Here is a 27,780-nt window from a genome sequence, read left to right on the forward strand (position 1 = left end):
TATGGGGCCCAATACATTCCACGACTTCTCTTTCCTAACAGACTCTAGCAAGTTGAACCGCCAATTGCAAGATGGAGTTTCTTCAAGGTTTTTTATTTTTTTTAGCTTAATATCGTGCGTTCCAGTGACATTCATTCATTCAATACTGTTGTAATCATTCAACTCAACTCTTCTGGTGATATCTATATGTGTAATTACATCACATAATATTATTAACTATTTAAATTTGATTGATCCTATATTTGTCCAAGATTGACCTAAATTAGTCCTCATTATTTCAGGTCACCAGCAACTCCAACATACATTTAATATCAAATGTAAACAACAAGCCAAATATTGCGCCAAAAATAGCTCAGGGCAAGACTGTTTTGGCCCCAGCGGCTACCCCACCAATAGTTATCCAGAAACCTAAAAGCAATGAGAAGATGATAGTCCCAGTCAGCATTGCCCCTGGGAACGCAGGGAAGCAAGCCATAGCCTACCTCAGCTCAGTCAAGAAACCTAACACTAAAAATATGGCTGATAACCAGTCCATCCTAATCTCAAATAACCAGACAACTGTTAACTCTAACAACCAGAAGCTATTTCTAACACCAATGACCATGCCAAAAATCCAAAACACAAAGTTTATCCTGCCTGTAACTCTGCCAGCCACTATGGCTTCTAAAGGACCTATCATCAATCTGCAAATAGCTAATGGACAAATACAGAATGATCCTCAAGGCAATATTACTGTCATGAGAGACAGTGCTGGCTTAGAATCGGCAGATATGCCACCGTTACAACCTCTGGCAAAAATGGGCAATGTAAATGGGAACAGTAAAGAAGCTAATCCGGTGCCACAGAGTCCTAACAAATGTGAAACATACACAATATCCATTCCTGGGTCACGAGCGGAGCCTACAGATGAACAAGGCACTTATACACTTTCAATACCAGAAACTAATGCTTCTATGAATGATGATATTTACACTGTCTCAATAGCCGATGATGAGGATCAGAGTCGGGAAAAGTCCTTCACTCTAGCCATACCAGAAAAAGGAAAGAGTTTGCTAAATAGAAACATGATAGAAAGGAATGAAGTTGGTTCCCATGTCACTATAGCAGCTCCTGCTATTTTAAGGCGCTCAAACTCTGATAACAGCGAAAGAAAAGCTTCCAATGCTAATCTAAAGAGGCGGATATCCCTCTGCAATGAAAATTTATCCAGTAAAAACATGAAATTTACGCAACCGCTGCCAAAACCGGCTCAAAAATCCGAAGATTCTGACAATAACGACGATCATCGCGTGCCTTCTCTATTCTGTGACGAAAAGTTAGACAAGGACTTAGAATGTAAAGTCACTCTTGGCGATTCCGACGAGGAATACAAGGAGAAGAAAGAACCAGAAGCTAAGAGCTTACTGTACTATCAAAAAGATATGAAAAATGAGAGAATGAAAAGGGAAAGCGTGGATAGCGCGTTAGAGGAAGATCCTCCTGGATTATTCTGGAACAACGGAATAGCGCAGCTGCATGGCAGCACGCTACAGTTCCAAACAAATGAATTTGGGCTTATAGACCTCATAGACGCCTCTGACCCTGAAGAATTACCGCTCCCACCGAGCGCGAAATACCACACGCCTTTAAAACAGCGTTTAGAACGTCCACGTGAAAAGAAACCAACGTCCCCCGAGGATCTATACCGATGTGACGGCTGCGGCTGCCACGGGATGGCAGCAGAGTTCATAACGCCGAACTTCTGCAGTCTCACTTGCCAAAGCGATGTACAAAAAGTGACTCAAAAGAAGCGAGATCGCGAACGCGCCGAATTAACTCGCCGGAGGAACAAAATGAAGAAACTCCTCATGAGGAAACAGCATGATGAACCGATGGATGAACCAGCTAAACCGGACGATGAAAAGCTATCTGATGATGTGATAGATGAGAAATACCCATGGATGTGCGGAAAGAACGGTTTCTCATGGATGCGGTATCTGGACTTTTGTAAAGCGAAGGCGGCTCCGGTGAAGTTGTTTAAGGATCCGTTCCCGTACAACCGGAACGGGTTTAAGGTCGGCATGAGGATGGAGGCGATAGATCCGCAGCGCGCTTCCGTCTGGGCCGTGGTTTCTGTGGCAGAAGTGCAGGTAAGCTACAGTTTTTACCCAACTGTTCTCTAATTGTTTTTTTACCAATTGTTCGATCTTTAGCTCTCCAAATATGTGCACGTCAATGTTTAAAAAGTGAGAAAAAAAATAACCATGTCGGCGCCGCAAAAAGGTCCTAGCAGTGTCTTTTTGTATTTATCACTATTACTATATGTATTGTTTTAGTGGAAAACTGGATAAACTTCTAATTGTCTCAACAAAAAGTGGTTTAAAAATAACTCATCATTGGCCTGTAACATCAATAAGATGATGGTTTAATAACTACGTGATTGATTATACTTTATAGTCTACTCTAGCGGCCCACCAACCAGATAAAAATTCAGTCTAATTTGGATCAATAGTATTAGAGAATTAGGCCGCTGACTGGACGCACGCGGCGCGCGGCGTGTGCACGATCAAAATGTATACACTAAAATGAACCTGTTTTGGACGACAGCGGCGGCGGCATGCCGATGCCGCGCCGCGCGCCGCGTGTCCAGTGTGCGGCCTTAGATTGAATTTGAAACCAAACAAATTTTACCTTTATATCTTACAATTCTACTATATCTGTCAACTTTGTGGTTTTATGAAATTTTTCCTCCAGGGCTACCGCCTCCGCCTCCACTTCGACTCGTACCCCGACATCCACGACTACTGGGTGAACGCGGACTGCCCCGACGTGTTCCCCTCGGGCTGGTGCGAGCGCAGCCAGCGCGCGCTGCGGCCGCCCGCCGCGCACGCGCACGGCTTCAGCTGGCCCATGTACCTCAAGCAGATGCGCGCCATAGCGGCTCCGAGGCACCTGTTCCCGCACATCACCACCACGGTAACATTTAACGCATCAACCGACTCGATACCTTCAGCTGGTCTAGGATAAGTTGCGTTCTCGCGCGCGAGTTCATACTTGAAGTCGCGTTTGATGTATGGAGTCGCGCGCGAGAAAGCAACTCATGCTAGACCGCCTGGTCAGCAAAGTAAATCAAAAATTAATTCTTGAAAAAACTGAGGGCAATTTTAGTTGGCAAATGTAGACTCCTGGAAAAAGCACATTTTTCTGTCTTCGGAATTTTACATTATTAACTTGAAACTCATTGTATACCATCGCCCACACTGTTAACTGACAATTCGTAAACCTTATTACAAAAGTCATAAGGTTTACCTATGGACAGTTAAGAGTGTCGCTGTTTGTACTTCATATATTTACCTTTTTATCCACTCGAATATTCTAGGAGCGACAGAGAGACAGAAAACGAAATTTCGATTTTCGCGGTACGTCATCTGGTCTGCTACATGCACACTATACAATCAATCAATCGCTCTCTTAATTCGTAAACTTTATTGCAATGATAAAAGATCTACCAGTGTCAATGCTCTTGTACAAATAGCAACACTCCTAACTGTACATCGGTGGACCTTATTACAAAAGGCATAAGTCCACCGATGTACAGTTAACAGTCTGGGCGATGGTACCCCTAAGTTTATCTATTCACCTGTTGACAGCAGAACCCAAAAACTCTTTATTTATGTATTGCTATAAAATGATATATTGTCAACAGACTGTAAAACCCAACGGGTTCCGTATCGGCATGAAGCTCGAGGCCGAGGACCGCAAGAACGACATGGTGTGCGTCGCGACCGTCGCCGACATGCTCGACGCCCGGCTGCTGATCAACTTCGACTCGTGGGACGATATGTACGACGTGTGGCTGGATCCGACGTCGCCGTACATACATCCTGTCGGCTGGGCAGAGGAGAACGACATCGCACTTACACCTCCTAATTGTGAGTATTGGACATCTTAGAGTCAGTTGACATGTTAGAGTAGTCGACATGCTCGACGCCCGGCTGCTGATCAACTCGACTCGTGGGACATATGTATGACGTGTGGCTGGATCCGACGTCGCCGTACATACATCCTGTCGGCTGGGCAGAGGAGAACGACATTGCGCTCACGCCGCCCAACTGTGAGTATTGAAAATAAATATAAGAAAACTTCACCGAAAGGACAAAACTCGATACGTGGTTCGCCTACCTACGGGGCATCATCAGGAGATATCGATGTCATCTGGTGTCCGGCAACGGAATGAGGTGTCCCGATTGGTCGGCCATATTGATTACTTGATCAACTTCGACTCATAGGACGATATGTACGATGTATGGCTGGAACCTACTTTCCCATATAAAGCCTGACCAGGAATATATAATCAATTAACCATGCGCCATGTTGCGGAATTTCATTGGAATTAATTTCTTACACTGGCAATAATTTTAATGATAGGTTCAAGATAGGTTGTCACTGTTGTCAGTGTCATTGTGGCGGTTTACTTGAATAATACTTAAGTGTTGAATATTAAATAATAAATGACAAAAAATGGCCAAAACTATACATAATCAAGAGCGAAACATTGTTTTTAATGTAAATAATAAACTGCTGGAAAAGAACCGTCCGGGAACTAAAACTATTTCGTTACGAAACATTTCCAAATTAACATCAGAGCTGACAGATAAACAAATCAAAATGTCATTATAGTCTGGTTATTACGACTTACTAAACAAATCAAAATGTTTTCTGTTGTCATCTTTTACCATACGTATTCTGGCAAATAAAGAAATTCTATTCTATTCTATTCTTGGTTATTGTATATTATACAAGCCAGGAAATACTTAAGTACAGTAACAAAGATGTGTTTGAATAATATTTACTGTGGGCAAAGATATACATAACATACATTTTCATTTTTAGTTTTAATCTTGTGTCGATAGATGGCAATAAATTTACGGTGACTACAAAATTTACTATGACAATAACTCTCTATACACATTATTCTCTTTGCTATGGGCTTTGGAGACGATCAATTTTGTTCATTGACAATGTAGCAGACCCTATGTAAGGTAATTTTGACCTACGTGTGACGCGTAAGAAAATACATGAATTTTATACGGTGAAAACCGACAATAAAAAAATGTGAACACCGAATATTTGGATTCTGATTAAGATTAGAGTGAATAAAAGTATGTAAGACAAAATAACGAGTTGCCAATCCACATTGTTCAGACTATACTGAACTGTTGCCATATAAATGAGAATAATAGCGCCCTCTTGACAATGATCTTATATTCCTGGTCAGGCTTTACGAGTACAGTTGGTTGGGCTGAGGAGAATGACACCGCACTCACGCCGCCCAACTGTGAGTATTAAAAAACCGGTCAAACGCTCAAATTTGAAACATTTGAAGTAGGTCAGACACGTGTCACACGTGTAGGCAGAAGTATTGTTGAATTTAGTAGAAGTATAAATTAAAAGTACCTATTGAGATTAGGGGATTCCCCAGGCCAATGATCGAATGCATAGTATTACATTGTAATATGAGTGCACTAAGTTATTAGGTAAGTCTTGGTGTACACATAATAGACGAAAACATCTAACTTCTTGGCCATCCCTAGAAATAATTGTACAGTAAAAAATAATTCGTCGTTTATTTTGAAACAATGGATAGCTATGCAAATTGACAGAGGTTTTCATTCCTTGTTGAAAACCATGTATTATTTAATCACTACACCTTATAAAGCAAAGTCCCCCGCCGCGCCTGTCTGTTTCTGTGTTTGTATGTTTGTTCGCGATAAACTCAAAAACTACTTAACGGATTTTCATGCGGTTTTCACCTATCAATAAGAGTGATTCTTGAGGAAGGTTTAGGTGTATAATATGTTAACCCGTGCGAAGCCGGGGCGGGTCGCTAGTATATGTGTAATTGTGCGTTTTAAACTGGACTTAATAGTAAAACTTGCACATCCATTATTATTCTTACTTAGGAAATACTTTCACTCTTAGCCTGTTTCGCTTACATTGTTAAAACGATGTTTAATTCATAACTGGGAATAATTGAATTATTATCCTTGCTCTGAGTAACACTAATTATAATTACTTCTTTTTCTTTTTAAATACAAGGAATTCGGGTAATTCCAAATATGTGGGATAGTTGGGTAATTCCGAAAATCACTCATAATTCCTTCAAATTAGTGTCGGTCTTCAGAATTATCCTAATACACCTCATGTTATATCTTGTAGTATACACTATCGCTCAAGGTTTTTCTTATCTCTTCATATAAAAATATCGCAATGTCATAAGAATCACGAAATATACAAAGCGGCGGCCATTCTCAATAATTTTCAACTTTAAATAGAATGAAAACAAGCACATTAACAATCCTTCGAGTCAATCGAGGACAAAGTCAAAGAAATATATTATCAGTGTTATATGTGAGAAGTCAGTCGGCGGCCGACCGTCGTGGGTGACGGACGCATCGCGCCAGCCATGTTGTAACGATGATATGCTTGCGATATCGTTGACCGCTTGCTCATGTCACTTAGAAGAGGTAAACATGCTTTAATACAATATTTCGTTTTGTGTTTTGGACGAAACCTGCGGTGTGAATGTGAATATCATGGGTAAAGTCGAAGCGCAAAATGTATTTGATATGTTAAGTCGAAGTATGAATTATATCTGTTTACAATAAATAGGTGTAATAAAATGAATTGAATATGTGTATTATGATATTCATATTATATTACCTTTAATTATAATGAACAATTTAACTTGTTTGAAGCAGTTATGCTAAAATAATGGTTGTGTTGACTTCGTATTAGGACACTGCCAAAATATTATTGTAATGTCATACTGGTTTTACAATGCATTCATGTACATGTGATACTTCAGTCATAACATAATAATAATATAGTGGGTAATAATTTCAAATTGTGTAAGACTTAAATTAACACAGCACTCAAATAGGTAATATGTACCTGTGTGCTATTTCATCTATCTATTTATATCTTTTCATGTAGGTACTGCGTTTTATTTATTTGTTTACTACAGAAAATACAGACATAGTTGTTTTATAAACTAGTCTCCTACCGCTACTTATACTGCGTAGAAGTTATTAAAAAACGTTCTAATATACACATCGTTTGTATCTGATCTATCCCTTCATGTTGTGTCGCATGTTTCCTTCCTTAACAATTGGTTATTCCAATGTTTGGTGCATATATGTTTTAATTGGGATTCTTAACTAACAAGCCAAATCACCTTCATTTTTCGAACTATTAAAACGGTAGTCAGCTATGGAATTGCATTATGGAAAAAACAGTTGAATTTCAAGTCACGGTTAAATTACCTATTCTGAGTTCTTTCCAATTTATTAAATACAAATTTTATCATTTAAAGAATTCGATGCTTGGTACATTGGTGAAAATTTAAACTTTAAAATGCATTGGTAACTGAAGACACATTTAAGTTAGCATTAGTCGCCTTATCTCGTTTACTAATGGGTATTTAAGTGTCTTCGTGTATATTATAAACGAGTGACTACTAAGACCTTTAAAACAGTTCAAAATGATGTAGCCGTAAATTTGACAGCTGAATAGATGGCGCTGTGCAGGGAGACCGCAACATTCGTAAAAACTGCTGTTTAAGCCAAATCTTAAGATAACCAATATTGGCCCTCGAGCTCTTTTAGGTAACTTACGTGCTAAGTCAGGGTTTCTCAAACTTATAACCCCAAAATATATCAAGACAATTAACATTACAGATGACTACGAACCTTGTTCTTAAACAATTCTCCATAACAACTATTTTTCTGTAACGCGCAAGAAATCAACCACCGTTACCTGTCATATCTTGAACACCTGAGGTTTCGCGTAAGCTATTTTGAAAAAACTACGCCAAGTTCAGTGGCGTAACTAGGCGTGGGCGAAGTGGGCCGTCGCCCGTGGGGCCTGGCGCGAGCCCCCCTTGGGGCGCGAGGCCCCTTCTGCCACAGTGAAAGAAAAGGGCCTCGCAGATGCGATTTCGCCCACGGCTAGATTAGTTCACGCTACGCCACAGGCCAAGTTATCAATTTGTTAATCGTATATTGTATTGTATGTAATGTTAATGATTGTTTCCAGTCTATAAGGACCCGGACTCGTTCTCTTGGGACAGCTACCTGGCCGAGACGGGGGCCGCGGCGGCGCCGCCGCGCGCCTTCAAGACGCGGCCGCCGCAGGGCTTCAAGCCCGGCATGAAGCTGGAGGTCGTCGATAAAAGGGTACCTGTCTTCAGTTAATATTGCACTTTGAGTCACTCTATATTATGTTTATGTTTTGAGTTTCTCGATTTTTTGAAGTTCATATTTGGCTTATTGTATGATGTTATTTTTGAACAGGTGCCGTTCCTGATCCGCGTAGCCAGCATAAGTGAAGTAAAGGGCCACCAGGTCCGCGTCTCGTTCGACGGCTGGCCGGACGAGCTCTCCTATTGGCTAGACGATGATTCCCCAGACATCCATCCCGTTGGTTGGTGTTTGAAGACCGGACATCCGCTTGAGCCGCCACTAAGTAAGTATTGAGTATAGGAGAGGGCCACCCGGTCTGTGTTTCGTTCGACGGCAGCCGGATGAGCTCTCGTATTGGCTGGACGATGATTCGCCTAATATTCACCCGGTCGGCGGGTGCTCGAAGACTGGACATCCACTCGAACCACCATTAAGGATTGTATATGGAGATTATGGTGTCATAGATGCACTCTAAGGCCCAGTCGCACCAACCACATTTAACAGACTGATTAACGTCAAACAACAGTGAAGTATGAAAATTCCCATACAAAAAATTTGCGAACGCTTTAACGGTGACAAATGGTTTGGTGCAAACGACCCTAAATCCTCGAAGCAAGTATTAACTTGTATATGTTTTGCAGCGGCGGAGGAAGCGGTGGTGCTGGGCCCCTGCGGGGTGGGCGGGTGCCGCGGGCTGGGCTCGCTGCGCGGCGGCGCGCACAAGCAGCACGTGGCCGCCTCCGCCTGCCCCTACCGCGCGCCTGCCTCGCCCAACACTCCCGACCGCCTCGCCGCTGAACGACCTACGAGGTAGAAAAAAACAAACTTAAAAAAAATGTTATAGATTTATTTGTTTTTAGAATTTCACGAACGCCCATTGGCCCATGACACACCTAAAGGCCCGTCTCCATATCGCGCGGCACGCTATCGAACATTGGCTCGCGCGGCAGCCGCGCGCAATGGATACCGGGCTGCCGCGCGCGCCAACTCGATCATTGGCGCGCGAGCCACGCGCCGCGCATAGAACCATTCAGTGTCGGTGTTTCGACGCGCGGCAAAGGAATGTTCGCGCGCAGTTGGGACGGGTGTGTATATATTTCAGTTGGCTCGCGCGGCCGCATACATGGATAATGAAAAGTGTCGTACTTTAATTGAATTATACGGCACTAAACAGTTTCTATGGAACAGTAAATGTAGTGATTATCGCAACAGATCATTTTTCTATTTGGCTATACTTCGTTCCGAATAATTAATTTTTGTGATATAATGTGGTCGATCGTCGGATCGCCTGCCGCGCGCGGCCGCCGCGCATAAGTTCAAGATGGTGCCGAAATTGGCTCGCGAGCCAAGATACAGGTTTGCCGCGGTCGAACATTGCTCGCGCGGCCGCCGCGCAATATCGAGACGCGCCTTACGGTTCAGACTTGGTCCTTGACCGGAAGCTCAGAAGCTGGGCTCGGAACCGCACAGTGTTTTATAGAAGCCAAAAAAGTGACATCCTCATTTTATTGCAAATTACTGAAGATTAGATCATTACAAATGCGAGACTAAAACTCCCGCGTGTCCAATTTGCGTAGTTTTTGTGTAATCTTTTTTTGAAAATCGTGTTTTAGGCACCCGGATATTACGAAAAACTTAAAAAAAATTGCAAATCGTTTTATGAACTTTCCATTGTTTAGTACTATTGGATAAACCGTTCGAAGACGCAAATTTAGAGGCAATTGTGACATCTCTAGGTATATTGGTTACAAAGCTTCGAGCAACACGGAAGGGAGGCGGCATTCGCACTATTTCCCCTCTGCCGAGGTACAAGATTAGCGCGTCAATCTAATCTAGCGCGGGTAATAAAACTAGTTGCACTTGGATTTTTCACTAGACCGAGTCCAGACGCGCGCGTGAACACTGCTGCACAAAAATGCCTGTTTGCTCGGTTTTTTGTTATAAAAAGAGGTCGGGGACATCAAATTTACAAAAAGAAAGTGTTACGTTTCACATGTAATATTTTTTTTACATATCATACGTTTAATTACATTCAAACACAATTATTATATTTTAGTCTCATGTAATTGTTGGATTTATCGATTTTGCTCGCTCAGTACAAATTGCGGATCGGTCGAGCGACAAATCCGACTTCTCATCTCTCAGAATACAATAACATACTTCAACGAAAATGTGTTAGTGTGCGTGTTGTGACACTTGTCACTCGTCCGTACACAAAAAGAGATCGAGGTTTGCAAGATTTGTCTTTGACGTGTGTCATTTTCTATGTATTTGTGTCGTCATTACAGATTGGATTTTGTATGTAAGTGTGTGAGAAGTGCGACTGTGTGCACCTTTCCCCCCGCGAAAAATGGCAGAAAGATTTGTACGGGGAGATATCGGTTGGGCCCCTCCCTTCCGATGTGTCGGAAGCCGGTGTTGCTCGAAGTTACAAAGATATTAATGAATTTATTGTTTTTGGTTTTTAGTTTTTTTCTTCCATGTTCCGCCGTAGTAGGAGCCCATATTTGTATGACAGCTTCATTTATACGTCTTCTATCTACACTATTTTTTACAAGACCTAATTCCGTGGAAGATTGAATTTAAAGCCAATTAAAATTTTCGGTCAGGGCTGCCACTACCAATATCCGGGTTCACCCTGATATAATATTAACGCTGTATACACAGTATAGCACTTTTATGGGTGGTAAAAATAAACTTTAATATGTTAATAAAAACCTACACATATAAAATAATAAGTTTTTTTTAATATTTACTAATTTATTAGCTATAGATAACTTACAAATTCTTCCTCTTTATAATTAGGGTAGATAGTAATATTTACATTTTGGTCGTTAGCTGTATGACAGTCGACTACAAAGAGACGTATACACTTTAGGACCTCATTACCATGCAGTAAGGTGAAACACTGCTGTATATATCTGTTTTTAGTCGGCTCATCAGGTCGGGTCATCATTTTCTACTTCGAGGCTCTCTGCCCCATCTTGCACCTCGTAATAACTGTCGTCTGGACAGAACTCGGATATTGGTGTTGGGATTTCCTCCTGAGATTCCTGTGCCTGTGGTGATTGCGGTGCTTTCAATAAAGCTACTGCGGCAGATGGTAGGGGACGTTTTTTAATATATTTTATTCTCTGTGACATCCGTTGTTCGGAAATTACTGGATCTGATGAGACTAGTGCTCTGTGAAACAAATCAGACATTGTTTTTATCCTATCCGATTTCCGAGTATGGTGTTCTCGATCGTGACGCCAATTTAATATAAATTAAATAAAGTTAGGGTCAAGTACGAGTTGGAGTTGCACATTGAGGATCCGTGTCATCGTACACTGTATGACATGGTAAATTTTTTTTAGACCCTTCGTATGCGAACCCGACTCTCACTTGCCTGATAGGTACTTACTAAATCAGTTCTCGAAGCAGTGGGATCACATTTTCTTCGATATAAACTCGAAACCAGATATCCCCAAGAAAATGGCGTATAAATAAAAATACCGAAGTGCCAACCCTAGCGGCCGGATAAACCGGATATAAAGTGTTTCGATGATTACTTGAATGTTCCACGGAATTAGGTCTTGTAAAAAATAGGGTGGATAGAAGACATAAATGAAGCTGTCATACAAATATGGGCTCCTACTACGGCGGAACATGGAAGAAAAAAACTAAAAACCGGGGCCTAAAACACGATCTTCAAAAATTTATTACCCAAAAACTATGCAAATTGGACACGCGGGAGTTTTAGTCTCGCATTTGTAATGATCTAAACTTAAGTAATTTGCAATAAAATGAGGATGTCACTTTTTTGGCTTCTATAAAACACTGTGAACCGGTTATTTTTAATCAGAAGTAGCCGAATATTTTTTTCATCACACTTGCTCGAAAAAGATCTTATTTCATGCAGGTGTACTGAAGGACAAAGGCCTATATTGTTCCCGCGGGAGTTATAGTTTCTGAAAAAAAAAAGCTATAACTCACGAGAGAGTTATGGCTTTTTTTTAAATAATGTCACTAATTGATACGAAAAAAGTAGTTTTAAATGAGTTTTACATTGACAATACTGACGTTTATTTATTATTTTTTATGTGTATGTTTAAAAATATTTAATTTGATTAATTTAATAGCCGTTTAAATTATTTTTTACACAATTTTCGATTATGGCTGAATCCGAGTGGGTCTGTGCCTTCGAATCCAAACCTGCCAAAACAAGACAATATGGCGGACGAATGTTTGAAATGTCACCGTATTTAAGAATGATTTCGCTTAAAATTTAGTTTTTTCTTCGCAAGTGTGATGAAAAACATTGTATGTAACTCCGGGGGTAAGCATACTGTAAACTCGAGTCTTTGACTCCCTCCAGCCTGCGCCTGTCGCGGCTGCGGTTATAGACCTCGTTTACAAAATCTCGCTTACCTCGATCGTTACACAATGTAGGGTCATTCCACAGTTTCGGGTGTTACACTTGAACTCTTAAAATAAGGTTTTATTCGATATTGTAACAGGAACTAGGAGGTTATAACTATTGATTCATCTACTACTTTGATAATATTTTCTTTTCCTGTACACACATAATTAAAGTATAAGAGCAATAACGAGAGAATCACTAAAAAGTAGCTGTTTCGGGCGTTACAGGAATTGGCCTATACCTTCTGACCATCAGTACCAAAATGCATAATTTAGCGAATTTTGTCAAGTAACCTCCAGTTTTATTTATGTCAAGTAATAATAGTTAGTATAGCCTACTGAAACACTGAAGTAACACTTAGTATCACTTTTCAATTAATTTTAATAAAATAAATTACCTGTTTCGGGTGTTACTCATGGTTCGTTTCGGGTGTTACGAGTACGAAATTAAGACAGATTTATACGAAATTATGGCTCATTTTATTGAAATTATTGTCTTTTTAATAAATTCGATTAAAAACATAAGTAATAAATGCTGAATTATTATAAAATACATTAATCTTAACAATAAAAACTGTTTCTCGAAGATATCATAATTATTTTTCTTTCGATGCGAATATTACCGAAAATATTCACTTAATCAAAAAATGGTTGATGGTGACACCTATTCATTTTGAAAGATCTATCCAACGACACCCCACATCACAGGATTAAAGTCGCAAAAAAATTAAAAATATTTTGTACAGGAGCAAACCTAAAAAAAAATTCTTTTTGTAGTTTTTGTGTTACTACTTTGTCGCCATGATTGATTTATGTATCCATGCCAAATTGCAGCTTTCTAGCACTAACCATCACGGAGAAAAGCCGGGGAATGACAGGCGGACGATCAACACGTTTCGGGTGTTACACAACTTCAAACTTTAAAACATACGACTAAAGCAGACGCTAAAACAACAACTATTACACATTTGCATAGGTTCACATCATAGCCTTTCTTTGGCAAAACATGTTTGGCTATATTTAATTACGGGAAAAGTTACACATACTTTTATCTCTTTTTCGTTTCGGGTGTTACTTTGAGACCACAGTCTAGAATACTCTTCTAAAAACCGATTAATCCATGCTTTTTAATATTTTTAAAGACAAATTATAAAATTAAGATATTTACCTGAAATAACTGCGGGAAATTTGTAACAGTTTACAGTTACTTTCTTTTTAATTAGTCTTGTCAATATCGCTGTATAAAATTAGTTTTACGCCTATCATTTAAACGTTGCGATCAAGTACATGAAAAACATGTAAAAATTGATTTTTTTCCGGTTTTTTTTTCTGACATGAAGGTTTGGTATGTTTTCTATGGAAATAGGTTAGTGTTGACTTCTTAAACTATTTTTCATTTTTGAACCCTTGGTAGCGTTTATTATGGAATGACCCTGTACTATAATTATTTTATGCTCTTTACGTAGGACTGAATCATGTATTTAGAATATAACAACTTCGTATTAGTAGATTGTCCCATTAAAAATGAAATAATAAACCAAAGAACGTAATAATACTTGAACGTAGAATTACTGTTACCAAATAACTACAAACAATAAAGAAACAATAGGACTCGTTTTAAAACAGTAATATTAATGTTAAGGTGAAATCTCGAAACCATGTATTTTTAACTTGACCTTCAACGGCAGCATGGCTGTAGCGAATAATGAGTACTAATTATGTAATTATTGCTGTAGGCCCCTCGGCCGCCCTCCGAAAACGGCTGAAACACTCACTCCCACCAGCGACACGCACACACCTAAAGAGAAGTATGTCATCAAATTATATTTGATTTAATAAAAAAATACATAAATTAAACATACTTATTAGAACCGTTTTTCCCCCGAAGGGTAAAAAACGGATATTTAGGTTCCTGCCGAAGCTTGAACCACATTATGAGATAACACCCTTGTAACTCAGCCCTAATCAAGCGAATTCATCAACTAGTAGCGCCATCTATCGCGCTACCCAAGTACTAATGTCGCCCGGTTGCCAGCGCTCGGCTGCTTTCTCTTCAGTACCACATAAGCCGGCAAGGCCCTTAGGTGTGGTTCAAGCTTCGGCAGGAACCTAAATATCCGTTTTTTACCCTTCGGGGGAAAAACGGTTCTATTTAGGTGTCCATGCCTTCGCTTGAACCACATTATGAGACGTGTTTAAACCTCTGCCGGCGCTGGCCCGGGCGTACTGTGACTGATAATATTTAAATTTATGCAAAAATCACATGATAAGAATATGGGCTTGAAATTTATTCCGTATTGATATACTAAAGGATTGTTTACGTCAAACCTTACTAGATTTTCCTTATTTGTAATTACCGATAGATGAGACAATTGTTAGCACGGACTGGCAACATAAGTTATCCATTGTGACTATAAAACTTTTTATATAAAACAAAACTGTGTGACTATTAGTTGAAAGACTGTCCCTAATATCATAATTAAAGACATAAGTAGGTACTTGTAGGTCGTACAAATTTAAGTGTAACCACTATCTGAAGTAGTAGCTCTGATGCGTGTAACGTGAACCTCATCGAGTGAGTTTTACATTTAACCCGTCCAAACTACCTGATGCTTTCCTTACAATAGCCACTAGGTGATAAAAAGGTTTTGTTGTATGATGTAATGATATTACTACTACTTATCTACTGCTTAACACAAATATAGCACTGCCGGCCCATCCACTGTTTAAAATTTTGTAACTAATTGGAAAAGCTTGGGTCCTCTCTGATTTATTGTATTTTCCAACAATTTAATGTAAATTGGTAAGTTGCATCATAGACCAGATGTAATGTAATATGACTTTTAATGTGGACAAATAACCAAATGTTTGTATATGTACCCACTAGAATACGATATTAACATTATTTAGATATTAATACATAGTTATTGACTACTAGGTATACCAGGTTTATTTGTTAATGGGCTATCCTTACATAAGGACAACATATTCCGTAAATGTGTTAGAAATTATAAACATGATGTTCTTATTTCTTATTTGTGGAAGTAATTGAGATTTATTTCGAATCAAGTACTCCTCTGCCTGAAAGTAGCGTCAGAAAGTGAAGAAGAAAATACAACACTTCATGATTTAATGTATGCGTTACTAGTAACAACTCTCAACAACCTAGCAGTAGTTTCAACTGAGGCGATAATACATTCTTCCTTACTGATTAGTTTTAGGTGAGGGTTGCTTTAAAAACTACCATATTAATAGTAAGCCATGAAAAGATATTAATTCTTATATGAAATGGTAGGCTCCTACTTATTTTAAGTGTCATTTATGCTGCTAAATTTACTACTCCCCACAGATAACTGAAAACTTGCCAATTAGGCTGGTGCCGGGTCAACCAATCTTTAAATGATGTGCTTGTCAGTCATGCAAGCGAATAAACGAATGAACAGAATCACTGACACGCAGGTGACAACCGTATGGAGGCGATGATTATGAATTTAAAGTGATGCTGACAACTCTAGTTGTTGTGGATGGCATCTCACCATGATGTTGTGCGTAGACTGAAGATCCGTCTACCAGGTAGGATATTTTAGAAGATTTTTTAATCTTTGAATAATTCCAATGCCTTCACCTATAATTTTTAGGCTAATTATAATAAAGGCTTGTAATTGTAGGTTGTTTAATGTTCACTCTTTCTGGTGGCAAGCTGATTCCCAAACTGAAGATTATATGGTTCGCGCGCTGGTAATGGATTGTGCTTTATTGTTAGACTTAGCACGATTTGTGAGTTTTTAATGCTTTCGTATACATACGATCTTCTAATAAGAGTGTAAAAACCTCTTGACTGACGATGAAAGACTCTTTGAGTAAGAGTAGGGGAGGTGGACCTATCCACTTTAAATTGTAGTGCAACCTTTTCAAACCAATTGCGGAACTTTCTTAACACCCAGACAAATTAAAACATTATTATTATTTATATATGGTCCGAACCAGTAAGTTCTTGGCATTATACCATTGCAGTGGCATAAACCACGGGTGTCTCATGATGTCATGATGTCATCTAATCTCAAGTGCTGCCAGCACCGGCGCGCGCGGGCGATGCTGTGGCACAATTCCTGTCAAACCTTAACACGTGTAGACGCGTTCATTACCAAATATTAATTTGATTACTTAATTTGTACTTTGAAGCCCCAATCCGCATTAGGCCAGCGTGGGGGCTATAGCCCAAGCCCTCTCGCGAGTGAGAAGAGGCCTGTGCCCAGTAGTGGGACGTATATAGGCTGAATTATTATTATTATTAATTTGTAGGTACTTTTGATTAGAAATTTAGCAATACAAGGACGTTGTATGTTGTTTATTGGCTTTCGTGCAATTAAGTTGTGTATCATTTGATTATCTTGAGGGAACCCTAGGGTTAATTAGGCATCATGATGCCCACAAATAAACAATTATTTGATGATCTAGGCCTTTCTGCGACATATTATATTTATGTCACTACCTTGACGTAATCATAGTATAAATAATAGTATGTACTATTACGACAGATTTTGACCACAAGGTGGTGCAAGCGCGAGCAGGCGTCCATTCTATAGCGGTGCGCGGCAACTACTAGTGCTAGACACCAAAATTGGTGTGGGCCGCATGTACTTGTAGCGACGCGACGAAATCGCGGAGTGAGCTACGCCTGACGTAACGTTGATATATGTCTACTGACATCTCATATATACTGTATTTAATGATATAAGCATATTATCATGAATATATAAATATATGAATTGTAGTTGTCTTCACAACTAATGCTGTAATTCGATTAGCGGCGCATCTGCCCTATAACCAAGGCACGATGATTTTGTAGGGTACTACACCTGGAATTGATTGCATTGAAGATGACGTTTCCAATTACATGCTCTACGAGACCTGTTACAACAGTATGCTGTAAACCCTGGACTACAACCTTTCAGCTAAGCTTATAATACTTAGATCTGGCAATGACTGCAGAACTAGTGTTGATTTTCAGAGTAAATTGCAGGGTCTATTTAACCGGCGAACATATTTGTAGTCATATTTCGCTTAGATCGCGCATTTTGCCTGAACCACCGTATGTTGTTATTCTTCTATAAAATCACGCGAGTACTTCCTTATCTGCAAAGGGAACCTCTCATCTGGAAATCGAAAGAAGGATATTTCTGATCCGTGTTCTTTCAGAATCCGGTATCTGCTATCGGTGACTGCCTGCAAATATTTTCTACATATTACGCATGTGTGTACGTTTACGTACGTTATACGTTTTTCTGTACGTTGGCTTGCCCCGCAGTCCACATGGTTTCAAAGTTTCTGAAGTGACTTCATTTTAATTTGTCTATTTGGAAAAATTAAACAATCATCGTTTAGATTTAAAGCCGTGGACCGTGGCTGTTGGTTCGACAGCTTAGTTCCCTTAGTCGGCTTCACCTCTAATTCAATTCGCGATTTTTCGAAACAGAATCAGTAACACCACTCTAACTACCGAAAAATATTTTCATAAATTCTTTATTTATTTACATAACTTGAAGGAGCGCTTCATCTTCTACATAGGCATAACATTTACCACTAAAGAAACCGATGTTTCACCTATTGAACAATCATGGGTAACTATGCGGATTGCCATACTAAATTAATATTTTACTAGTTGGTCCTTTTAGACATATACCGCCTGTTTCCGATAGTTATATTACCAGTAAGAGTTCATTCATTTCCTTTGAAATTTAACTATGTAACGTTTATGGTCAACGTTTTATGATGCATGATTGTTATACCAACGGCAAGTCGATAACACAACCGGCTGCTTAGATAATCTTCCGAAGTGGAGCTTGTTACTTACAGCATTTGAACCTAATTTCACAAGTTTCTACCTGACTGATGTGAATGGAGCACTAATTACATTATAAATGCCTTTGTCAGTTCGGTCTATTGGACGGAATGCGATGGAAGGTACTTGCTGTTTTCTACGTGTTTCTCTTAGTTCAGTGGTCTCTGTTTCACAGCTACATAGTAGACGATTTAAAGTAAGTAAAAGATTTCTCTTTGTAACAGGCCGCAATTTTTTAGCTAATGGTCAATATTTAGAGAGTATACAGGAGATGCTTCAGTATTCCCAAAGACACTATCAACCTGACTAGTCATTCATCATTCAAAAGAGGGATTTAGTGCGATGATTTTTCACTAATATATACGAGTATCATAAACTCTATTCTTTTCAGGTTTAGAGCCGCAATAAAGAGATATCTCTTGTTAGCCTATGACAGAGCCGTAAATGAATTGGCATTATACTTGTATTGGTATTCCTATTCAGAAGAGGGAGTTTTAGTTTTCTTTCCTTCTTTAAGGCTAACGTCAATTTTCTTGCCTCCCCCTCTCTCTTTATGGTATAGGATCTAGTTGGGCAAAGTATAACACAAGGTTTTTCACTTTGTACTTTTCCCTTTTCACAGTTTCTTAACTGCTATTTTTCATGGCCAGTTAGTCATACAGTTTAGGATCCTCAGAATGTATATTTTTGGTTTGTTTGGTATCTCACGGCAACTGTTTGTTATCGACCTAGACCAACATTTGTACACGACCAAGACGGAAACCTTCCTTTTTCCTGGCAGGTTGAGACAATTACTGTAACTGCATTTCGTTATCAATATCGCGCCAAACCCGCTAATAGCAATTCTGCTGCTCGTCGTTCTAAAATAAGGTGACACACCATTTGGTCGGCTACAATGATGATAACGCCCACTAAGTCGTGCATTGGTTCATGACCATGCAGATCTTAAATGCGAGGCCGACTGTGCAGACATCGAACGATAAAGCGACCAATAAGACGTCCGCTACCGTATTAATGGTAGACCATGAGACAACGGTTTTTGTTTAACAAGACAACATCATTTCAATGTCATTTCAGAGGACGATGCGATATCATCTCATAGGACGACGTATTAATGTCTCACGATACGACAAAATGTAGTCTTATGGAACAATGCAATGTAGTCCTATGGGACGCAATATCCTCTCACGGGACGATACCACAGGATGGCGCAATTTCTTCTCACATGATGACGTAACTCATCGCGATGCCTGTCGTATCACAGGATGACGCCTTATTGTTTTACAGGACGACGCTTGATGTCCCACAGGACGATGTCATGTCATCTCACGGGACTGAGTGAGACGCGCAACGATGCTTGTCGTCCAACGGGACGACGCTGTGTGCCATTTATACCCGTAGGTATTCTTTTTATGATGATGGCTATAAGAGCTCACTTAGTCTCATCGCTGGGCCACGGGCACTGAGCGGAATGTCACAAGGTCTTTTAACGAGACGATGCTCGTCGTCTTACAAGACGCTGCCATGTCGTCTGTCAGGACAATACCATGTCGTGTGTCAGGACGATACCACGGGACGACGCCTTGTCGTCTCACGGTACGACGCCATGTCGTCTCACGGGACGACGCCTTGTCGTCTCACGGGACGACGCCTTGTCGTCCCACGGGACGACGCCTTGTCGTCTCACGGGTTGACGCCATGTCGTCTCACGGGACGACGCCATGTCGTCTCACGGGACGATGCCATGTCGTCTCACGGGACGACGCCATGTCGTTTCACGGGTCGACGCCATGTCGTCTCACGGGACGACGCTTTGTCGTCTCACGGGACGACGCTTTGTCGTCTCACGGGACGACGCCTTGTCGTCTCACGGGACGACGCTTGTCGTCTCATGGGACGACGCCATGTCGTCTCACGGGACGACGCTTGTTGTCCCACAGGACGAGGCCATGAGGCGTAAGTACCCGTGTACTTTTTATGACGGTGCCTGTAGGAAGGTCACTGCGTCTCGTCGCTGGGCCATGGGCACCGAGCGGAATGTCACGAAGTCGGAGGTTTTCAAAATATTTTTACGATTTAAATTTCTTGATCTTTTTAAACTTGCTTTGTAAACGTGTTGCTCGGCTGAGTTACAAAAGCGTACTGAAGAGAAAGCAGCCGAGCGCTGGCAACCGGGCGACATTAGTACTTGGGTAGCGCGATAGATGGCGCTACTAGTTGATGAATTCGCTTGATTAGGGCTGAGTTACAAGGGTGTTATCTCATAATGTGGTTCAAGCGAAGGCATGGACACCTAAATGTATGTTAGAGTAGTAGTTTCATATAACATAACATAACTTTTATATGAAAGTGTATATTTGTTATTTATTGATTTGTTTTTGTTTTAGACCTACAAGAGGAAGACCTCCAAAACATAAGAGAGTCGAAGAAGTCTCGAAAGTTGACCCTGTAAGTTAATTATTTTAAATATTTTTTATGTATTTTACTTGTTTTAAAATTTATTTCCCAGATATTAAAATACATTCAGTCGTCACGTACGTTAAATTACGTATCGGGCAACCAATCTATTATCCAATCATCCTTTTTTAGTATTAATTTTGTATTTAAAATGACAGATCGGTCGGACATATTAGGGCAGTCGAATTTGGAGTCAGTAAGGTTGTCGGAGCTTCGTGTGTCTGTTGAAATTTTACATAAATTTCCAGGCGTCCGATGAGGAATCAATATCGAGCAGCAACGCCGCCAGCAGCCGGCGCTGGCGCGTGCGCCGCCACCGCGAGCCACGCGAGGCGCGGGAGCTGCGGCTCGACGTGCGCCGGCACATCGCCGCGCTACAGCTGCCTAGCCGCCCCGACATATGGACGCAGGTATGTTGTATGGTAACTAGAGAGTACTTTAACCCAGCGGTCGGCAACCTTTTAGGGCCACTTGCACCATCCCACTAACCCGGGTTAACCGGTTAAACCTGGAGTTACCATGGTTACCAGTACAATTTGACACCGAGTTAACAGTTTAACCGCTTAGCTTCGGGTCAGTGGGATGGTGCAAGTGTAAGGGTCACTTGCAGCCGAGGGCCACATAGTAGTTAAGGAAGTTGACGCGGGTCGCACTTTGTTAATATGTGTGACTTTATCAGACATTGTTCTTTGATAATATTATATACAAAATAGCCAGGGAGGCTCGCGGGCCGCCTGTTGCCGACCGCTGCTTTAACTCTTTGAGTGATCAATCACCACATTGTACAACATCGTGTTCGGTTGTAGGAGGAGGTGGGCATGCTGGTGGCGCGCGTGGGCGGCGCGGCGGCCGGAGCAGCGGCGCGCGCGGCGCGGCTGGCCGGGAGGGAGCTGCTCATGGCGTCGCGAGAGGAGCTGGTCGCCTGCCTGCACATACGGCTCGGCCCCGCCGTCAAGGTACATACATGCTGGTGCCCGCGTGGGTGGAGCGGCGGCCGGAGCAGCGGCGCGGCTGGCCGGGAGGGAGCTGCTCATGGCGTCGCGAGAGGAGCTGGTCGCCTGCCTGCACATACGGCTCGGCCCCGCCGTCAAGGTACATACATGCTGGTGCCCGCGTGGGTGGAGCGGCGGCCGGAGCAGCGGCGCGGCTGGCCGGGAGGGAGCTGCTCATGGCGTCGCGAGAGGAGCTGGTCGCCTGCCTGCACATACGGCTCGGCCCCGCCGTCAAGGTACATACATGCTGGTGCCCGCGTGGGTGGAGCGGCGGCCGGAGCAGCGGCGCGGCTGGCCGGGAGGGAGCTGCTCATGGCGTCGCGAGAGGAGCTGGTCGCCTGCCTGCACATACGGCTCGGCCCCGCCGTCAAGGTACATACATGCTGGTGCCCGCGTGGGTGGAGCGGCGGCCGGAGCAGCGGCGCGGCTGGCCGGGAGGGAGCTGCTCATGGCGTCGCGAGAGGAGCTGGTCGCCTGCCTGCACATACGGCTCGGCCCCGCCGTCAAGGTACATACATGCTGGTGCCCGCGTGGGTGGAGCGGCGGCCGGAGCAGCGGCGCGGCTGGCCGGGAGGGAGCTGCTCATGGCGTCGCGAGAGGAGCTGGTCGCCTGCCTGCACATACGGCTCGGCCCCGCCGTCAAGGTACATACATGCTGGTGCCCGCGTGGGTGGAGCGGCGGCCGGAGCAGCGGCGCGGCTGGCCGGGAGGGAGCTGCTCATGGCGTCGCGAGAGGAGCTGGTCGCCTGCCTGCACATACGGCTCGGCCCCGCCGTCAAGGTACATACATGCTGGTGCCCGCGTGGGTGGAGCGGCGGCCGGAGCAGCGGCGCGGCTGGCCGGGAGGGAGCTGCTCATGGCGTCGCGAGAGGAGCTGGTCGCCTGCCTGCACATACGGCTCGGCCCCGCCGTCAAGGTACATACATGCTGGTGCCCGCGTGGGTGGAGCGGCGGCCGGAGCAGCGGCGCGGCTGGCCGGGAGGGAGCTGCTCATGGCGTCGCGAGAGGAGCTGGTCGCCTGCCTGCACATACGGCTCGGCCCCGCCGTCAAGGTACATACATGCTGGTGCCCGCGTGGGTGGAGCGGCGGCCGGAGCAGCGGCGCGGCTGGCCGGGAGGGAGCTGCTCATGGCGTCGCGAGAGGAGCTGGTCGCCTGCCTGCACATACGGCTCGGCCCCGCCGTCAAGGTACATACATGCTGGTGCCCGCGTGGGTGGAGCGGCGGCCGGAGCAGCGGCGCGGCTGGCCGGGAGGGAGCTGCTCATGGCGTCGCGAGAGGAGCTGGTCGCCTGCCTGCACATACGGCTCGGCCCCGCCGTCAAGGTACATACATGCTGGTGCCCGCGTGGGTGGAGCGGCGGCCGGAGCAGCGGCGCGGCTGGCCGGGAGGGAGCTGCTCATGGCGTCGCGAGAGGAGCTGGTCGCCTGCCTGCACATACGGCTCGGCCCCGCCGTCAAGGTACATACATGCTGGTGCCCGCGTGGGTGGAGCGGCGGCCGGAGCAGCGGCGCGGCTGGCCGGGAGGGAGCTGCTCATGGCGTCGCGAGAGGAGCTGGTCGCCTGCCTGCACATACGGCTCGGCCCCGCCGTCAAGGTACATACATGCTGGTGCCCGCGTGGGTGGAGCGGCGGCCGGAGCAGCGGCGCGGCTGGCCGGGAGGGAGCTGCTCATGGCGTCGCGAGAGGAGCTGGTCGCCTGCCTGCACATACGGCTCGGCCCCGCCGTCAAGGTACATACATGCTGGTGCCCGCGTGGGTGGAGCGGCGGCCGGAGCAGCGGCGCGGCTGGCCGGGAGGGAGCTGCTCATGGCGTCGCGAGAGGAGCTGGTCGCCTGCCTGCACATACGGCTCGGCCCCGCCGTCAAGGTACATACATGCTGGTGCCCGCGTGGGTGGAGCGGCGGCCGGAGCAGCGGCGCGGCTGGCCGGGAGGGAGCTGCTCATGGCGTCGCGAGAGGAGCTGGTCGCCTGCCTGCACATACGGCTCGGCCCCGCCGTCAAGGTACATACATGCTGGTGCCCGCGTGGGTGGAGCGGCGGCCGGAGCAGCGGCGCGGCTGGCCGGGAGGGAGCTGCTCATGGCGTCGCGAGAGGAGCTGGTCGCCTGCCTGCACATACGGCTCGGCCCCGCCGTCAAGGTACATACATGCTGGTGCCCGCGTGGGTGGAGCGGCGGCCGGAGCAGCGGCGCGGCTGGCCGGGAGGGAGCTGCTCATGGCGTCGCGAGAGGAGCTGGTCGCCTGCCTGCACATACGGCTCGGCCCCGCCGTCAAGGTACATACATGCTGGTGCCCGCGTGGGTGGAGCGGCGGCCGGAGCAGCGGCGCGGCTGGCCGGGAGGGAGCTGCTCATGGCGTCGCGAGAGGAGCTGGTCGCCTGCCTGCACATACGGCTCGGCCCCGCCGTCAAGGTACATACATGCTGGTGCCCGCGTGGGTGGAGCGGCGGCCGGAGCAGCGGCGCGGCTGGCCGGGAGGGAGCTGCTCATGGCGTCGCGAGAGGAGCTGGTCGCCTGCCTGCACATACGGCTCGGCCCCGCCGTCAAGGTACATACATGCTGGTGCCCGCGTGGGTGGAGCGGCGGCCGGAGCAGCGGCGCGGCTGGCCGGGAGGGAGCTGCTCATGGCGTCGCGAGAGGAGCTGGTCGCCTGCCTGCACATACGGCTCGGCCCCGCCGTCAAGGTACATACATGCTGGTGCCCGCGTGGGTGGAGCGGCGGCCGGAGCAGCGGCGCGGCTGGCCGGGAGGGAGCTGCTCATGGCGTCGCGAGAGGAGCTGGTCGCCTGCCTGCACATACGGCTCGGCCCCGCCGTCAAGGTACATACATGCTGGTGCCCGCGTGGGTGGAGCGGCGGCCGGAGCAGCGGCGCGGCTGGCCGGGAGGGAGCTGCTCATGGCGTCGCGAGAGGAGCTGGTCGCCTGCCTGCACATACGGCTCGGCCCCGCCGTCAAGGTACATACATGCTGGTGCCCGCGTGGGTGGAGCGGCGGCCGGAGCAGCGGCGCGGCTGGCCGGGAGGGAGCTGCTCATGGCGTCGCGAGAGGAGCTGGTCGCCTGCCTGCACATACGGCTCGGCCCCGCCGTCAAGGTACATACATGCTGGTGCCCGCGTGGGTGGAGCGGCGGCCGGAGCAGCGGCGCGGCTGGCCGGGAGGGAGCTGCTCATGGCGTCGCGAGAGGAGCTGGTCGCCTGCCTGCACATACGGCTCGGCCCCGCCGTCAAGGTACATACATGCTGGTGCCCGCGTGGGTGGAGCGGCGGCCGGAGCAGCGGCGCGGCTGGCCGGGAGGGAGCTGCTCATGGCGTCGCGAGAGGAGCTGGTCGCCTGCCTGCACATACGGCTCGGCCCCGCCGTCAAGGTACATACATGCTGGTGCCCGCGTGGGTGGAGCGGCGGCCGGAGCAGCGGCGCGGCTGGCCGGGAGGGAGCTGCTCATGGCGTCGCGAGAGGAGCTGGTCGCCTGCCTGCACATACGGCTCGGCCCCGCCGTCAAGGTACATACATGCTGGTGCCCGCGTGGGTGGAGCGGCGGCCGGAGCAGCGGCGCGGCTGGCCGGGAGGGAGCTGCTCATGGCGTCGCGAGAGGAGCTGGTCGCCTGCCTGCACATACGGCTCGGCCCCGCCGTCAAGGTACATACATGCTGGTGCCCGCGTGGGTGGAGCGGCGGCCGGAGCAGCGGCGCGGCTGGCCGGGAGGGAGCTGCTCATGGCGTCGCGAGAGGAGCTGGTCGCCTGCCTGCACATACGGCTCGGCCCCGCCGTCAAGGTACATACATGCTGGTGCCCGCGTGGGTGGAGCGGCGGCCGGAGCAGCGGCGCGGCTGGCCGGGAGGGAGCTGCTCATGGCGTCGCGAGAGGAGCTGGTCGCCTGCCTGCACATACGGCTCGGCCCCGCCGTCAAGGTACATACATGCTGGTGCCCGCGTGGGTGGAGCGGCGGCCGGAGCAGCGGCGCGGCTGGCCGGGAGGGAGCTGCTCATGGCGTCGCGAGAGGAGCTGGTCGCCTGCCTGCACATACGGCTCGGCCCCGCCGTCAAGGTACATACATGCTGGTGCCCGCGTGGGTGGAGCGGCGGCCGGAGCAGCGGCGCGGCTGGCCGGGAGGGAGCTGCTCATGGCGTCGCGAGAGGAGCTGGTCGCCTGCCTGCACATACGGCTCGGCCCCGCCGTCAAGGTACTGTAAATTTTCAAACTTGAGCGTTGCCAAAACACATACTCGTAGTAAATTAAATAAAAAACATACATTAAACATACATACTTATTTATATCAAAAATAAATATTGATAATTAATCAATTTCAAAATGTGTTTACAGGTCTACGGCGCCGTTCGACAGTTACGGCGCGCCATCACATGAAAATGACCCTACAGTTCCATGCTAATATAAAAACGACAGGCCAAATCGACGCACGCCACGTGCACTCACGGTAAATCTATTGAAGTGCAAAAATGGACGCTGTGCCGTGACATTTACGCGGAATCACACTGCTATGGATTCATACAACGCTCACTCACCAATATCAAATATGAAATCCTCTTTACTCCTACTCAATATCCAGAGATGAAACATTCACGTGTCATAGGGGCACCTTGTGGCAATATTGAGAGATTTTTTGTCAACCCCTTGGGTCTTAGCCACTCTCCACAAAGAGAGATTTTTGGTCATACTGAACGAAATTGACTAAAACCAACCCCAAAATCGCGTTAGAAGTTAACAAATTACATTTGGCCAAATTACATTTGTATAGAGCAAGACTTCTTTTGCGACTTTAGGGCCTGGAATAAACCTACAATGAATAATTTGTAAACCTTTATTTCATTTCGTGGTGTATTGGCCAAGAGTTGTTTCCCTGCCATATGTGTACATACCTCAAAATGGACTAAACTGATGAAATACTTAAGTTATTTGTAGGTACTCAAAGAAGTATGAACTTTGATATTTGCTTCGATGAAGTAAAATGAAATGTCTCGAAATTCAATCGTGTTATTTTCCAAAGTGTTATAGAAAAGTACTCAAATTGTGTTTGTTGTTGAATACTTGGAAAATAACACGATTTTTGATAACCTATCAAGAGACTGGTATTGTCTGATATTCATTGTACATACTATACTATGTAAGTTATTAAGAAAGTTCACTTTTATTTTTGTATTTAATAATGGATTTCGAAAGAGACAATATTGTTCGCAAGGGTAGTATTCCATCTGTCCAATATCTTTATCCAATGTGTATTTGCGTCTCACATTTTGCTTAGTGAGAGAGTGAGACGCAGTGCATACTGGACAGGTGGAATACCAACCTAAGCTTGTTATTGGTAGCGCAAATGGATTCATTGGCTTTAAAAATTGAGGTTGTGAGCTGTATAAATCTAACGCTTACGTAGCTTTGTCTCGTTCTAGCATCTTAAACTAGAACGGGATGAATGCTAACGGCGATAAATGCAACCATGTTATCAGAACTGCGTTAATCTACGCGGTGGCCTACTATCGATGTTCGAAATAGTCTATCTCTATCTCTTTCGCTTGCATTATTCGAACTTTCGAACGAAAGAGATGCAGATAAGGTCGCTACAGGTAAGTGTGGCTGGCCTTCACATTGGGCCTGTGTGTTTACATATTGGTTAGTGTTTAGTACGAGTGCGAGTTCATACATTTGTCACTAAATAAAAGTTGCAAGTCGCAATGTGAAGGCCAGCCTCACTTAACCGTGTAGACCTTAGATGATTTCGGTTTTCTATGTTAGGTATGTTCGTCCTACCGGATCAAGCAAAGTTCAATAAAAATCAATGTTCTGTAAAAGATGTAATCAACGTTTATTTTTATGAAATTATCTAAACAAAATCCACGGAAAGTGAGAGCAAGTT

The 27,780-nt window shown here is 45.3% G+C and overlaps 1 protein-coding gene across 1 annotated transcript in view; it reads left to right on the forward strand.

Moving 5' to 3' along the window:
* Window positions 1–26,276, forward strand: part of LOC134793085 (uncharacterized) — a 29,274-nt gene extending 2,998 nt beyond the window's left edge. The window contains exons 4-14 of the mRNA XM_063764610.1: window positions 282–2,129; window positions 2,734–2,955; window positions 3,686–3,911; window positions 8,077–8,216; window positions 8,334–8,505; window positions 8,864–9,032; window positions 14,360–14,431; window positions 20,853–20,913; window positions 21,171–21,332; window positions 21,729–25,958; window positions 26,235–26,276. Of these exons, the coding sequence (XP_063620680.1) occupies window positions 282–2,129; window positions 2,734–2,955; window positions 3,686–3,911; window positions 8,077–8,216; window positions 8,334–8,505; window positions 8,864–9,032; window positions 14,360–14,431; window positions 20,853–20,913; window positions 21,171–21,332; window positions 21,729–25,958; window positions 26,235–26,276 (7,344 nt within the window). The remainder of the gene's footprint in view (window positions 1–281; window positions 2,130–2,733; window positions 2,956–3,685; window positions 3,912–8,076; window positions 8,217–8,333; window positions 8,506–8,863; window positions 9,033–14,359; window positions 14,432–20,852; window positions 20,914–21,170; window positions 21,333–21,728; window positions 25,959–26,234) is intronic.
* The last annotated feature ends 1,504 nt before the right edge of the window (window positions 26,277–27,780 follow it).

The sequence above is a fragment of the Cydia splendana genome, chromosome 8 (genome assembly GCF_910591565.1).
Source record: "Cydia splendana chromosome 8, ilCydSple1.2, whole genome shotgun sequence".
Classification (NCBI taxonomy): Eukaryota; Metazoa; Arthropoda; class Insecta; order Lepidoptera; family Tortricidae; genus Cydia; species Cydia splendana.